This window comes from Portunus trituberculatus, chromosome 24 (genome assembly GCF_017591435.1).
Source record: "Portunus trituberculatus isolate SZX2019 chromosome 24, ASM1759143v1, whole genome shotgun sequence".
Classification (NCBI taxonomy): Eukaryota; Metazoa; Arthropoda; class Malacostraca; order Decapoda; family Portunidae; genus Portunus; species Portunus trituberculatus.
The window spans coordinates 11,317,832-11,331,603 of record NC_059278.1 but is presented as its reverse complement, the minus strand read 5'-3'; the positions used below and the strand labels follow the sequence as shown (position 1 = coordinate 11,331,603).

Genomic DNA, 13,772 nt, shown 5'->3' with positions numbered 1-13,772 from the left:
TTTGATGTTGTTGTTCACATGTCTGTAAAAAGCCTTGGTTGGTCTTTACATTTATCAATTATATCCTTTTCTTGTTTCTTTCTTTCTTCTCTTCTAATCAACACATATTCATTTCTTGCTCTTTTGTAACTTTCCCACTGCTTAATCCGTCTTTTCCTTCTCCACCTCTTCCATGCATCCTCTTTTCTTGTTCTAGCCTTTTCACATCTATCGTTAAACCAGTCCTGCTTTCCAACTTCTCTATGTTGTCTTATTGGTACAAATTTTTCTCACCTTCTTTGTATATTTTTATAAATTCCTTCCACTTTTCATTTGCTCCTTAGCACTCTTGAATTTCATCCAATTTGTCTCTTGAAAGAATTTCTTTAGGTTTCCAAAATCTGTCTTGGCATAATTCCATCTTCCCACTTTATATTCTTCATTTCTTCTAGATTTCTCTTCATCTATCACCTTGAACTCCAAAACTGCATGATCACTCTTTGCTAAAGGGCACTCCACCCTCATCTCCTCAATGACCATTGGCTCTGTACTAAAGACCAAGTCCAGTCTTGACGATGCTCCTCTCCTCCAAACCTAGTATCTTCTTTGACCCACTGAGTTAACACATTTTCCATTGCCAGTGTCAATAGTGTATTTCCCCATGTTGTCTCTGATCCTTCCATTGACCAGTCCTCCCAACACACCTCTTTACAATTAAAATCTCCCATCATTATAGTTCGTTCACAACCACCCAACATTTCTTCCAGACATGTTCCTGTATCACTTATCATTTCTTCATATTCCTGTACTGTGTGTGTGTGTGTGTGTGTGTGTGTGTGTGTGTGTGTGTGTGTGTGTGTGTGTGTGTGTGTGTGTGTGTGTGTATTTACCTATAGTCCGTTCATCCAAAGAATCCAGGCGAAACTGCTAGTTTTCAGCCCTCACCGCCACTAAACCTTCCGACACTTAAATTTTCTTCAAGTACAATTATTTTCTTCAAGCTATAAACTTGTATATCTATTGAGTTAAGTGAAGAAAATAAATGTACTGAAGAAAATTTGTGTCAATTTGTCATCCTGTAACTGAACTGTTTCAGCCTGGATTCTGTGGATGAACGGACTATAGTTGTATTGTACAGGCTTCGAGCAGGGCTCATAGTGTCCTGTCTCCATATCTCCACTTATCTAATTTTTCCTTAAAGTTTTGCACATTATGTGCTGTAACAACTTCATTATCCAGTGCATTCCATTTTTCCACCATTCTGTGTGAAAAACTGTATTTTCCAATATCCTTCACATACTGCCTCATCCTGATCTTTTCATGTCCTCTTGTCCTTCCATCTTCTTCTTTCAACAGCACCAAGTCTTCTTTGTCTATCTTTTCAATATCATTTACTATCTTATACATTATTATTAGGTTCCCACATTCTCTTCTATCTTGTAAGGTTGGCAGTCCCATTTCCTTCAGTCGTTCTTCATATGTGAGGTCCTTTGATTCCGGCACCATCTTTGTAGCAATCTTCTGTATCCTTTCCAATTTTCTTATATCCTTTTTAGAGCTCGAAGACCATACCACTGCTGCATATTCCAGCCTTGGGCGTATCATGCTTGTGATTATTTTTTCATCATATCTTTATCCATGTAATGAAATGCCACTCGTATATTAGTCAACATTTTATATGATAGTCCAAATATCTTGCTTATGTGTTTTTTGGGGCTCAGATTTTCCTATATGATCACTCCCAGATCTATTTCCTCTTTAGTCTTCATTATTTGTTCCTCTCCCATCAAATAGTTCCATACCGGTCTTCTCTTACTCTTTCCTAGTTCCATTATGTGACATTTCTTGGCATCAAACTCCAATTTCCACTTCCTGCTCCACTCATAGATCTTGTTTATATCTTCCTGCAACAGCAGACAGTTCTCTCTGGTTTTGATAACTCTTGGCAGCTTTGCATCATCAGCGAATAAATTTATATAACTGTTTATCCCAATGTGAATGTCGTTTACATAAATCTGAAACATAATGGGGCCTAACACTGAGCCTTGTGGCACTCCGCTATTTACTTTACCCAAAGTTGAGTATGTATCTCTGATCACAGTTCTCATTTTCCTATCCTTCAAATAATCTCTTGTTCATTCGAGCAAAGTTCCTCGCAGTCCTCCTATGTTCTCTAATTTCCAAAGTAGTCTTCCATGAGGGACTTTATCAAAAGCCTTTTTAATATCCAGGTATACTGTGTCTACCCATCCATCTCTGTTTTCAAGTACTGCAATAAATCTCGAGTAGAAGCTTAATAAGTTTGATACACATGACTGCCCTGTCCTGAACCCAAATTGTCTGTTCGATATGTCTTGCTCCTGTTCTAGAAATGTAACCCTTTTTTTTTTTTTTTTTTTATTATTTCACACAACTTCCCCAAGACACTTGTAAGTGACACTGGTCTGTAGTTTAGTTGAGGTTCAGTTGCCTTTCCTCCTTTAAATATCGGTATTACGTTGGCTGTCTTCCATTCTAGTGGAACTTTCCTTTCATTTATTGAACTTGTAATTATTTTCCAAATTGGATCCAGTAGTTGCTTTTTACGTTCTTTTAACACCCAGCCTGATACACCATCTGGCCCCATTGCTTTTCTGACTTCCAACTTATCCAATAATTTTTCAATATCCTCTTTGTGCATTGCAATCTCCTGTAATCCTTGGCAATCCAATTTACTATTAGGTTCTGTGAAATCATCTGCAATGAACACTGTTTTGAAGCTCTCATTCATTATTTCACACATTTCCTTCTCTGTTTGGTATGTTTTCCCTTTTTTAAATATTTTTTTCAATTGTTTCCTTATTCTTTGTTTTGCCGTTTATAAACTTGTAGAAAAGTTTGGGTTCATCTTTACTTTTATCAACTACATCTTTCTCAAACTTTCAAACTCTAATATATTCATTTCTGGCATCTTTGTACTGCTGTCTGTTATTGTCATTTCCGTGCTTTAAAAAGAGTTTCTTCCATGCTTTATCTTTTGTCTTTTTGGCTTGTATGCATCTAGCATTGTACCAAGCATGTATTTTTTTCTTAACTATAAACAGGTACAAATTTTTTTACTCCTTCATTATATTTCTGCAAGAATATGTCATATTTCCCTTGTACTGTCTTCCTGTACATAATATTACTCCACTCAGTTTCAGCAAAATAGATCCTTGATTTTTCAAAATCCGCTCTTGCATAATATAATCTCTCTCCTTTATAGTCATCTCTGTAACTTATCTCATCTTCCTCCTGAATTTGCATCTCTAATGTCACATGATCACTTCTCCTCATTGGACTAAAGTATTGTATGATTGGAGGGGACTGGTTTCTTTGTGAAAACTAGGTCAAGCAACGATGGTTCTTCTTCCCCCTGTACCTTGTTGACTCCTCCACCTACTGGTCCATTGCATTAACCTTAGTCAACTGTAATACTTTCTCGCTCCACTGCCCAGCATTATCCATTACTCCCATCTCTCTCCAGTTTACTTTTTTTTTTACAGTTAAAGTCTCCAACTAAAAGTATTCTTCTGTCTCTTCTTATTATGTTATCTAGGCACTTTATTACCTCTCTTTGCATATCTTTATGTTCTTCTGTTATCCATATATTATTCTTTGGTGGAACATATGTAACTATAATTTTTCTCTTCAAATCCTGTTTTGATTGTTATTACTTCCACTTTGTCCTTACCATATTGCAAATCCTCCACACATATATCATCACAAACCATTATTAGCACTCCTCCCTCTTTATCCTTCCTGTCTCTTCTCCAGGTATTGTATCCCTCCTCCCTTCTCTCAATTTTTTTTTCAACGATGCACATTACATCAGACTTTTTCTCTTTCAAATAATCCTTAACTTCTAATATGCTTGATAACAACCCATCTATATTAGTATAAGTCACTCTTAATTTTTGCCTCCTCCACAACTTCATCTTTCTTCCTTAGGTACCACTTCTTTAGTCTCATATCCAGAACCCTCCAGTAAAAATTTTTCTTCTCTATCTCTGTCCTTTTCTAGTTTTTTTTTTTTCCCATAGCTTCACTTCTTAGCACTTTCTCCTTTTCCCTCTCCTCTAAGTTCATATCTCTTTTTATCCATATATCCTTGTGTTCAATATCATCCGCCAGCTTCCCTTTCCTAGCCATAATTTCCTCTACAGCCACTTAGGATTTAATTCTCATCTTCATTGGTCTCCTACCCCCTTCACTGTATCTTCCTAGCCTGATCACCTCCTCCACCTCCTGGTCTAGTTCTTGTGTGCTGTCTTGTACTCGTTTGATAACAGTTTTGACCAATTCTCTCTCTTCACATTCTCTCGTAAATTTATTTGGATTTTTCTTTTCCTTCATCCCAAAAATCACGAAGCTTTTTTTCTTGTCCACTGTATCCCGCACCAGGTTTTCTTTCTCTTCAATAACTTCAATTATCATGACTTTCGTGTTTTCCTGAATTTGTCTCTACAACCTCTGAATATTTAACTTTTTCCTCTTCTTGCTCCTGCTTCCATTCATTTCATAGTTCCTTCAGCTTCTTTTCACCCAATCCACCTTCTGCCCTGTCCACAATTCTGTCCTGCACTTTAACCTGCAGGCTTCTTAAACCCTTCGCGCCGGATGTTAAAAAAGCCCGCCTGTATGATATATGGGTGGTGGTTTTGCCCCGAGGAAACTTGTGCAAGCTTGTCATACTTGTCGTCTTTGTGTATTATGCTGCTATTTTTTAGTCACTATGTCACCTTCGAAGAGGAAAGTGGATGCTTTTCTCTTCGGAGAAAGAGAGAGAGAGAGAGAAAGAGACATTTGCTAATATTAGACACAAGTGGGATGCATGTAGCTTATCTTTCGAGAGGAAGAGGGGGGAGGGAGGGGAAGGAGAGGAGGAAGGAGAGGGAGACAAGGAGGAGAGAGAGAGAGAGAGAGAGAGAGAGAGAGAGAGAGAGAGAGAGAGAGAGAGAGAGAGAGAGAGAGAGAGAGAGATTTGCTAATACAGGCAACCCCCTTTAACGAAGGGGTTACGTTCCTAAAAAACACTTCGTTAAGCGAAACTTCGTTAAGCGAACCGATTATAACAAGTATAACCCCTGATTTGAACTTCCATTGAGAGTAAGCAAAGTGAGAGTGCATCATAGTACAGTAAAAGGTTTAATGAAAGTAAAAATTATGAAGTTAAACATTTAGGTAGTTTAATTTAAGTCATTATAATGGACACTAATGTATGTATGTACGTAACTTTATAATGTTGAAGATCTTAACTTTATGAAGGGAGGAAGAGTGAAACGGGAAATACACTAACCGGCAACCTGTGGAATGTAAACAAAGTGCGCATCATGGTACTGCATACGAAACTTATGTACCACATTTCCACAAGGCTTTCCATTTTATCCATTGTAGAGTCAAGTTCTGGTGGTTCTTTTAGCTTGCAAGGAAGATGAGGTCTCACTAGCCTTCTTAATAGAGTATCTTGACTTGAAAATAGTAGACAGTAGATGGAGTCAAGCCATGGTGGGAAGCAATGTTATTAGTTTTCTGGCCTCTCTCTTGTCTGTGAATAATACCTAGCTTCACTTCGAGAGTAAGACACTTCCTGGTCTTCTTAGGAACGTTAGGCCACATTGCAGGGTGTTTTGGTGGTAAGTTGAACTAAGGAAGATGAGCTGCTGGTGACGCTGTTATGTTTTGACTGGGCAGTGAGTGGTGCATGTGATCTTGATCTTGATCTTGATGCTACAGGTGACACAGAATTTCTTCTGAGTCAGGCCTTTGTATCGGCAGAGCCTATGTTGTCCATGAGAGGCTTGATCTTGATCTTTATTCTATAGGTGATTCAGGATTTCTCCTGAGGCAGGCCTTAGTACCAGCAGCTCCTGATGTATTCAAAAGCCTGTCAGCTTGCATGATACAGTGGGGCTTTCAAATTTGGAAAAAAATTACCTGGATAAAATTTCGTTAAAGCGAGTTTGATGTTCGTTAAACGAGCAGATGGTATTAAAATGAAACCTTCGTTATGGCGAAATTTCGTTGTGTGAACCTTCGTTAAACGGGGGTTGCCTGTATTTTAGACACAAGCGGGACGCATGTAGCTTATCTTTTGAGAGGAAGAGGGGGAGGGAGGGAGGGAGAGAGAGAGAGAGAGAGAGAGAGAGAGAGAGAGAGAGAGAGAGAGAGAGAGAAAAGGCAGGATGCATGTAGCTTATCTTTTGTGATTGGTGGAGACAAGGATGGTGGGAGGAGCACTAGGATTTCAAGGACAGCATACGGCGTGTGTAGTTGGTATCCAACACACTATGCGGGACAACTGAACTGAAGAAAGCTCAGAAAAGAAATATGACGTCTACATAGGCGTCACTGTATTTGCTACTGGGGCTTCATGATGCCCACATAGGCGTCACCGTAGTGAAAGGGTTAAGGAGCTTTCGTAGTGTTGACATGTGGCTTTTAGTACGTCATTTTGTTTTTTTATTTCTTGTATCTCCTCTTTCAATCCCTGATTGATTTCACTGACCTCATTCTGCTAATCTCAATTTCAGGTCAGTAATTTTTGTCGTCAGTCGGTCCTGTTTGTCCATTGGACTCGACATCACCTCCTTCATATACCTTAATTCCCTTTCTACATTGATTAATCTTCTAATATTACCTTGTTCTTTCCTGAATCCAGAAAAATCCTTGTCCATAATATTATCTGTTAGTTTCCTTAGACCAACAGGAGTTTCAATGTACCATTGGTTTTTACACGATGCCGTATGTTTTGATTCCGCCATATAGTCTGGCAGCACTACAGGGGATTCTCGCAATTCGATGGGGTTACGGCAGTTTTTCATAGGTTGAATCAGCGTTTATTCAAATCGTGAAGCAATTTTTCCCATAAGAATTAGGGGGGTAATGACCAATCTCCAGCCTAGACCCCATTAAAACATCACTATAACCTCTTAAAAACACTTAGTTAGACTAAAGGAGTAGTATTAAAGGCTTAATTTATATTGTAACTTTTTTTATTAAACAAATTAGAGTGTTGTACAGTACATTTTATTTTTTTTTTAAATAAAAACGCTTGCAGCAGTCTCGCGGTACTTGTCCCTGTTCTTCCAAATTGTTGATACTGTTGATCTAGGGACATCTATTTGCACTGCAATGACACTGTGAGCTATACCTGCCTCACACTTTCTTATAAGCTCAAGCTTATCTTTGAAAGGCAGGAAATTGTGCTTCTTAGGGCTGGGGCTGGAGGTGGCTTTCCGTCATCTTGAGTCAGACGAAACGCACTGTTTTCGTCTAGCATCAGTTTTTAGTCAAATTAAGATCTATGGTTTCTAATTAACACTTTTATAATAAAATTAATTTTCTTGTTAATTGGAATGATGCTATAATCTCAAATCAATAGAATCGTGATAAGTAGATGTAAATATATTTGTATATACGTATATAGATTTTTTGTCCTAGCCTAACAGTGAAAAGTAGTTCAGTTGTTTGTTTACATTTCTCTGGGACTGCAAACTTCCAAGGAACAACTGGGCAAGAAAAGCAGCTTTGTTGTTTATAAGTGGACAAAGCTGTTTGAAGAGTTTCTCATAAAGAGCATTAAAGGCCAAAAATGGCAACAGCTCGCTGGGGGTGAAGGGGCCATCATGTTTGTTTACTGTTGATAAACGCAACAAAGGCAGAAGCGAGCTTGTGTGATGACCAGTGTCGACAAAAGTTGACAGTCTTCAGAAAGTTGACGGAAAAGTGTTAGTGTGACGCTGCCTTAAGTGATGCCCAGGGTAGCGTCGGTTTACACTTTCACATGGCAGGTTTGCAACGAATTTAGGGTGGCAGCGGATTTGATCGGGTGGATCACGCAAGATATGAATGTCAAATTGGTGAGTCAGTCGGTTGAACCTTGAGGATTGGGTATTAATTAACTGAGTTCGAATTGGCAATAATTCGAACTGTGAACGGTCGAATCACGAGGATCCCCTGTACAGGCAACCCCCGCTTTACGAAGGTTCACACAACAAAATTTCTCTACAACGGTTTCCTTTTACTACCATCTGCTCCTTTAACGAACACCAAACTCACTTTAACAAAATTTTATGCAGGTAATTTTTTCCAAGTTTGAAAGCCCCACCATATCACGCAAGTCGACAGGCTTTTGAATACACCAGCACTTCTAGTGGACAAAATGCTCACCACTCACTCCCCTAGTTCAAAATAACAATGTCAACAGCAGCTCGTCTTCCCTCGCTCTATATGCCACCAAAACGCCCTGCAATGTCGTCTAGCATTGCTAACATAACATAACATAAATAATAGGATAACAAAGGGCCACCAGGGCCCATCTAGGTTATCCTGTATCAGTCGCACAGCGACCTCGTCATCAGTACTTAAAGATACACTTACAAGTACACAATACATTATATACTAATTCTAAATATTTGGCCCATTAACAGGGCTAAGTCCTGCATCGAATTCCTCTACAATCTGTAATCCCCATACATGGGGATCATGTCTTGTTTAACTATAGTAAATTTCTTATAAAACTATCATGCAGCGCTATACATAATTATAAATCTAATAAATTTAAGTGCTTATCTAATCTGTTTTTAAACATTGTCAAACTAGTGCTATTTACAACCGTCTCTGGCAATGCATTCCAGAAGTCTACCACCCTATGACTAAAGAAATATTTTCTTATATCTAACCTGCAGCCTTGCTTTCTAATCTTCCTGCCATGATTTCTAGTCCTACTTCCCTCCTCTAAGGTAAAGAAAGATCTCACATCTATGTAGTTTGTATCTGAGAACATTTTAAATAACTCTATCATATCCCTCTTATACATCTCCTCTCAAATGAAAACATGTTTAATGCCTTTAATCTATCTCTATAATCCAGGCGCTTCAAAGCTGGTATCATCCTAGTTGCTCTTCTCTGAACTGCTTCTAACATGTTGATATCCTGCCTATAGTGGGGTGACCAGGCCTGTATGCAATACTCTAAATGGGGCCTAACATAGGAATTATATAAGCTACGCACCACTTCCTTACTTTTATAACTAACATTTCTATTTATAAAACCCAGGATCCTATTTGCCCTATTTCTTGCTTCTAAACATTGCTTTGAAAATTTCTGGTCTAAGAAGACCAGGAAGTCTCTTACTCTCGAAGTGAAGCTGGATATTATTCACAGACACGAGAGAGGCGATAAAACTAATAGCATTGCTTCCCACAATGGCTTGACTCCATCTACTGTCTACCATTTTCAAGTCAGCAGACTCTATTAAGAAGGCTGATGAGACCGTATCTTCCTTGCAAGCTGAAAGAACCACCTGAATTTGTGACTCTGCAATGGATAGAATGGAAAGCCTTGTGGTAATGTGGTACATAAGTTTTGTATGGGGTACAATGATGCGCCCTTTGTTTACATTCCACAGGTTGCCAGCTAGCGTATTTCCCACTCCGCTCTCCCTCCCTTCATAAATTTAAGATCATCAACATTATAAAGTTACTTACATACATACATTAGTGTACATAATAGTGACTTAGTCTTAAATTAAACTGCTTAAATGTTTAACTTCATAATTATTACTTTCATTAACCCCTTCGCGCCGGATGTTAAAAAAGCCCGCCTGTATAATATACGGGTGGTAGTGCCGCGCGCCTGAGCGCGGGAAACTCGTGCAAGCTTGTCATACTTGTCGTCTTTGTGTATTATGCTGCTATTTTTTAGTCACTATATCACCTTCGAAGAGGAAAGGGGACGCTTCTCTCTTTGGAGAAAAAGAGAGAGAGAGAGAGAAAGTGACATTTGCTAATATTTTAGACACAAGCGGGACGCATGTAGCTTATCTTCGAGAGGAAGAGGGGGGAGGGAGGGAGAGGAGAGAGAGAGAGAGAGAGAGAGAGAGAGAGAGAGAGAGAGAGAGAGAGAGAGAGATTAGAAAATTTGTTGTTTTTGTATTTGTGTGTGTGTGTGTGTGTGTGTGTGTGTGTGTGTGTGTGTGTGTGTGTGTGTGTGTGTGTGTGTTTCCACGAATGTTACAAGGCGGGACGCATGTAACTTATCTTTCGAGAGGGAGAGGGGGATGGAGGGAAGGGAGATGGGGAGGGAGGAAAGGGAGATGGGGAGGAGGAATGGAGAGAGAGAGAGAGAGAGATGGGAACAGTCTATGCCATTGGGTAATTTTAGACACAAGGTGGGATGCATGTAGCTTATCTTTAGTGATTGGTGGAGACAAGGATGGTGGGAGAAGCACTAGGATTTCAAAGACAGCATACGGCGTGTGTAGTTGGTATCCAACACACTATACGGGACAACTGAACTGAAGAAAGCTCAGAAAAGAAATATGACACCTACGTAGGCGTCACCGTATATGCTACTGAGGCTTCATGACGCCTACATAGGCGTCACCGTATTGAAGGGGTTAAACCTTTTACTGCACTATGATGCACTCTCGCTTTGTTTACTCTCAATGGAAGCTCAAGTCGGGTTGAACTTGTTACAATTGGTTCGCTTGACGAAAATTAGCTTAACGAAGGGGTTTTTAGGAACGTAACCCCTTCTTTAAGCGGGGGTTGCCTGTACTCTGTTCCATCACTCTCATTATTCTTTCCATATATATAATCCAACACTTATTTAGTTTGGAGACAGGAGAACCTATGGTCCCCTTCCCCCCTTGTACATACATCTAGGCTACTCTCCAACTCCTTTTGTAGTTATTTTCTGTGAGCTGCTGTGTGTGTGTATTTACCAAGTTGTATGTTACATGGTTCGAGCAGGGCTCATAGTGATCTGTCTCCATATCTACTTTTATCTAACTTCTTAAATTTGTGCACACTTTCTGGTGCTACAATCTCTTCACTTAATCCATTCCAAATGTCTACTGTCCTATGTGGAAAACTGAACTTCTTGATATTTTTATGACACTGGCTTTTCATGATTTTTGTGGAATGTCCTCTTGTTTGTCTGTCTCTTTGCTCTGTCAATGTTACCAGGTCTTGTATATCTATCTTCTCCATACAGTTTACTAACTTATACATCGTTATTAGGTCTCCTCTTTCCCATCTATCCTTCAAAGTTAGTAGCTCCATCTCCGTCAGTCTTTCTTCATAGGGAAGATCTTTTATTTCAGGGACCATCTTTGTAGCAGCCCTTTGTATCCTTTCTAGTTTCTTGATATCTTTCTGCCTATATGGCAACCATACCACTGCTGCATATTCTAGTCTTGGTCTTATCATAGTGGTTGATATCTTTTTCATCATATTTTTTATCCATGTAATTGAATGCTACCCTGATGTTCATTAGTGTCTTGTATGTTGAAGCAAATAATCCATTTATATGTATTTCTGGAGTCAGGGTGTCTTGTATAATCACTCCCAGGTTTTTCTCTTCTCTTCTTTTCATTATAATCTCTTTTCCCATTTTATATTCCCATGTAGGTCTTCTATTACTTTTACCCATTTCCATTACATGGCATTTCTTAGTATTAAATTCTAATTTCCACTTCTTGCTCCATCTCCAGATCTTATTAATATCTTTCTGTAATTCCATACAATCATTTTGTTTTTTTATAACTCAAAAGCTTGGCATCGTCTGCAAACAAATTTATGTAGCTACTCAAACCATCTTGTATATCGTTGACATATATTTGGAACATTATTGGTGCCAATACCGAACCATGTGGTACGCCACTGGTTGCAGTGCTCCAACTTGATGGTGTATCTCTTATCACTGTCCTCATTTCCCTATCTGTTAAGTAATCTGTCAATTTAAGATATTTCCCTTAATTCCACCCATGTGTTCTATTTTCCATAGGAGTTTTCTGTGTGGTACTTTGTCAAAAGCCTTTTTAATATCTAGATACACTGCATCCACCCATCCATCTCTTCCTTGTACTTCATCTATTACTCTTGTATAAAAGCTTAGTAAGTTTGTTATACATGATCTTCCTTTTCTAAAACCAAATTGGGAGTTATTAATGATTTCATTTCTCTCCAGATATTCCAACCATTTTTCTTTGATAACAATTTCACAGATCTTACCTGCCACACTAGTTAGTGACAGTGGTCTATAATTTAGGGGCTCAGTCATTTTTCCTCCTTTGTATAATGGGACTATATTGGCTCTTTTCCATTCCTTTGGTACCTTCCCTTCCCTTAAAGAGTTGTTAATTACATCCCAAATTAGTTCTACCAGTTGCTCACTACATTCCCTTAGTGTCCATCCTGACACTCCATCTGGTCCCATTGCCTTCCTCACATCCACCTTTTGTAGCAATTCTCTAATTGTCTCTTTTCTTACTACGATGTCTCTTAATCCTTCCTGTGCTGCTGGGTTGATTGGCTTTATAAACTCTCCTCTTCATTAAATACTGATTTAAAGCTCTCATTCATAAGTTCACTCATTTCTTCCAGTGTTTCGTATATCGTACTCCCCTTTATCAACTTAGTAATGGTCTCTCTGTTTGTCATTTTACCATTTATATACTTATAAAAAAGCTTGGGTTCTTTTTCACATCTCTTCATTACATCCTTTTCAAAGTTTCCTCCTCCCTTCTTATCCTAATGTATTCATTTCGTGCCTCTTTATACTGCTTTCTATTTATTTCATTACATTGCCTTAATTTTTTCCATGCTGCATCCTTGCACTTTTTAGCTTTTGCACATATAGCATTATACCAGGTGTGTTTGCTCTTTTTTACTCTATATTCAGGAACATATCTCTTTACCCCCTCATTATACTTGTCTAGAAATATATCATACTTTCCTTGAATTGTCTTTCCATGCATAATTTCTTTCCAATCAATACTACCAAAATAACTTTTTAATCCTGTGTGCTTGTGCATCCGTGCATGTGTGTGTGTGTGTTGCCTTGTCTGGGCCAAGTCATGTGATTGTTGGTCAGATGTATAGATAAGCAGATATTGCATGATGTTGGTGTTGAGTATGTGACAAATAAATCACCACCTTTACAGAATCTTCCAGCAACCAGAAGACTGAGGGTGAGGCAGACAAGCTGGTGATGCCAGTGGAGGTGGCTCAAGTAGTATATGGAGCAGAGCAGCCACGTTGGCTAAGAGAGGTTGTCCTTGCATACAAAGAGATCAATGGTAGCATACCCCAGATGACAGCAGCACTCATTGCAACTGCAAAGGAAAATTCATCTTTCACCAGAGCTTTGCTGACAGCAGTTATGGTATGTATATGAATTATTAAATATTAGAGGTGCATCATGTAATGGTTTTATTTATACAGTGGTGCCTCATGATAACGGACACTTTGAGGGTGAGGAGGTGTCTGTCACTGTGAATTGTTTGTTACTGAGGGTGGTTTGTCTGCAAAACCCTTAACCCTTCTTTTCAGTAATTTATTCTCTTTTAATAATGCAAAAAAGTTTAGAACATTTAAACCACCGTATTCAATGCTCACTGCTGAATTGAAAGAGCTGATTATTATTTAAGAAGTATAAAGTTATATAAATTTGTCTTAGCAAAAATAGATGAATTAAAGATGCAGCTTTCCTTCCTAACCTCTCTTACCTCTTTAACCTCTGTCTGTCTTTCTTTCTCTCCTTGTTTCAATATAAATTTGGTAGTTTCTGAAATTATTTCTCAAATCCTTTTTAACTTTTGTTCCACATCACTGTTGAGGTAAAAAATCAAAGCATGTTCTCTATAGAAAAATCATCCCCCATCCTAAACGTGACATTTGCACATGGAAGTGCAACCGAGCGTCGATTGCCGATACCTCTACACACACCTAACATACGCAGTTCCGTGACAGCTGCAAGCTCATCAT

The 13,772-nt window shown here is 38.7% G+C and overlaps 1 protein-coding gene across 1 annotated transcript in view; it reads left to right on the top strand.

Moving 5' to 3' along the window:
- The window catches only part of LOC123508337 (ubiquitin carboxyl-terminal hydrolase 24-like), an 81,834-nt gene that overhangs the window by 59,007 nt on the left and 9,055 nt on the right, over nt 1-13,772 (top strand). Inside the window, exon 15 of the mRNA XM_045261956.1 lies at nt 12,950-13,170. Within this exon, the coding sequence (XP_045117891.1) occupies nt 12,950-13,170 (221 nt within the window). The remainder of the gene's footprint in view (nt 1-12,949; nt 13,171-13,772) is intronic.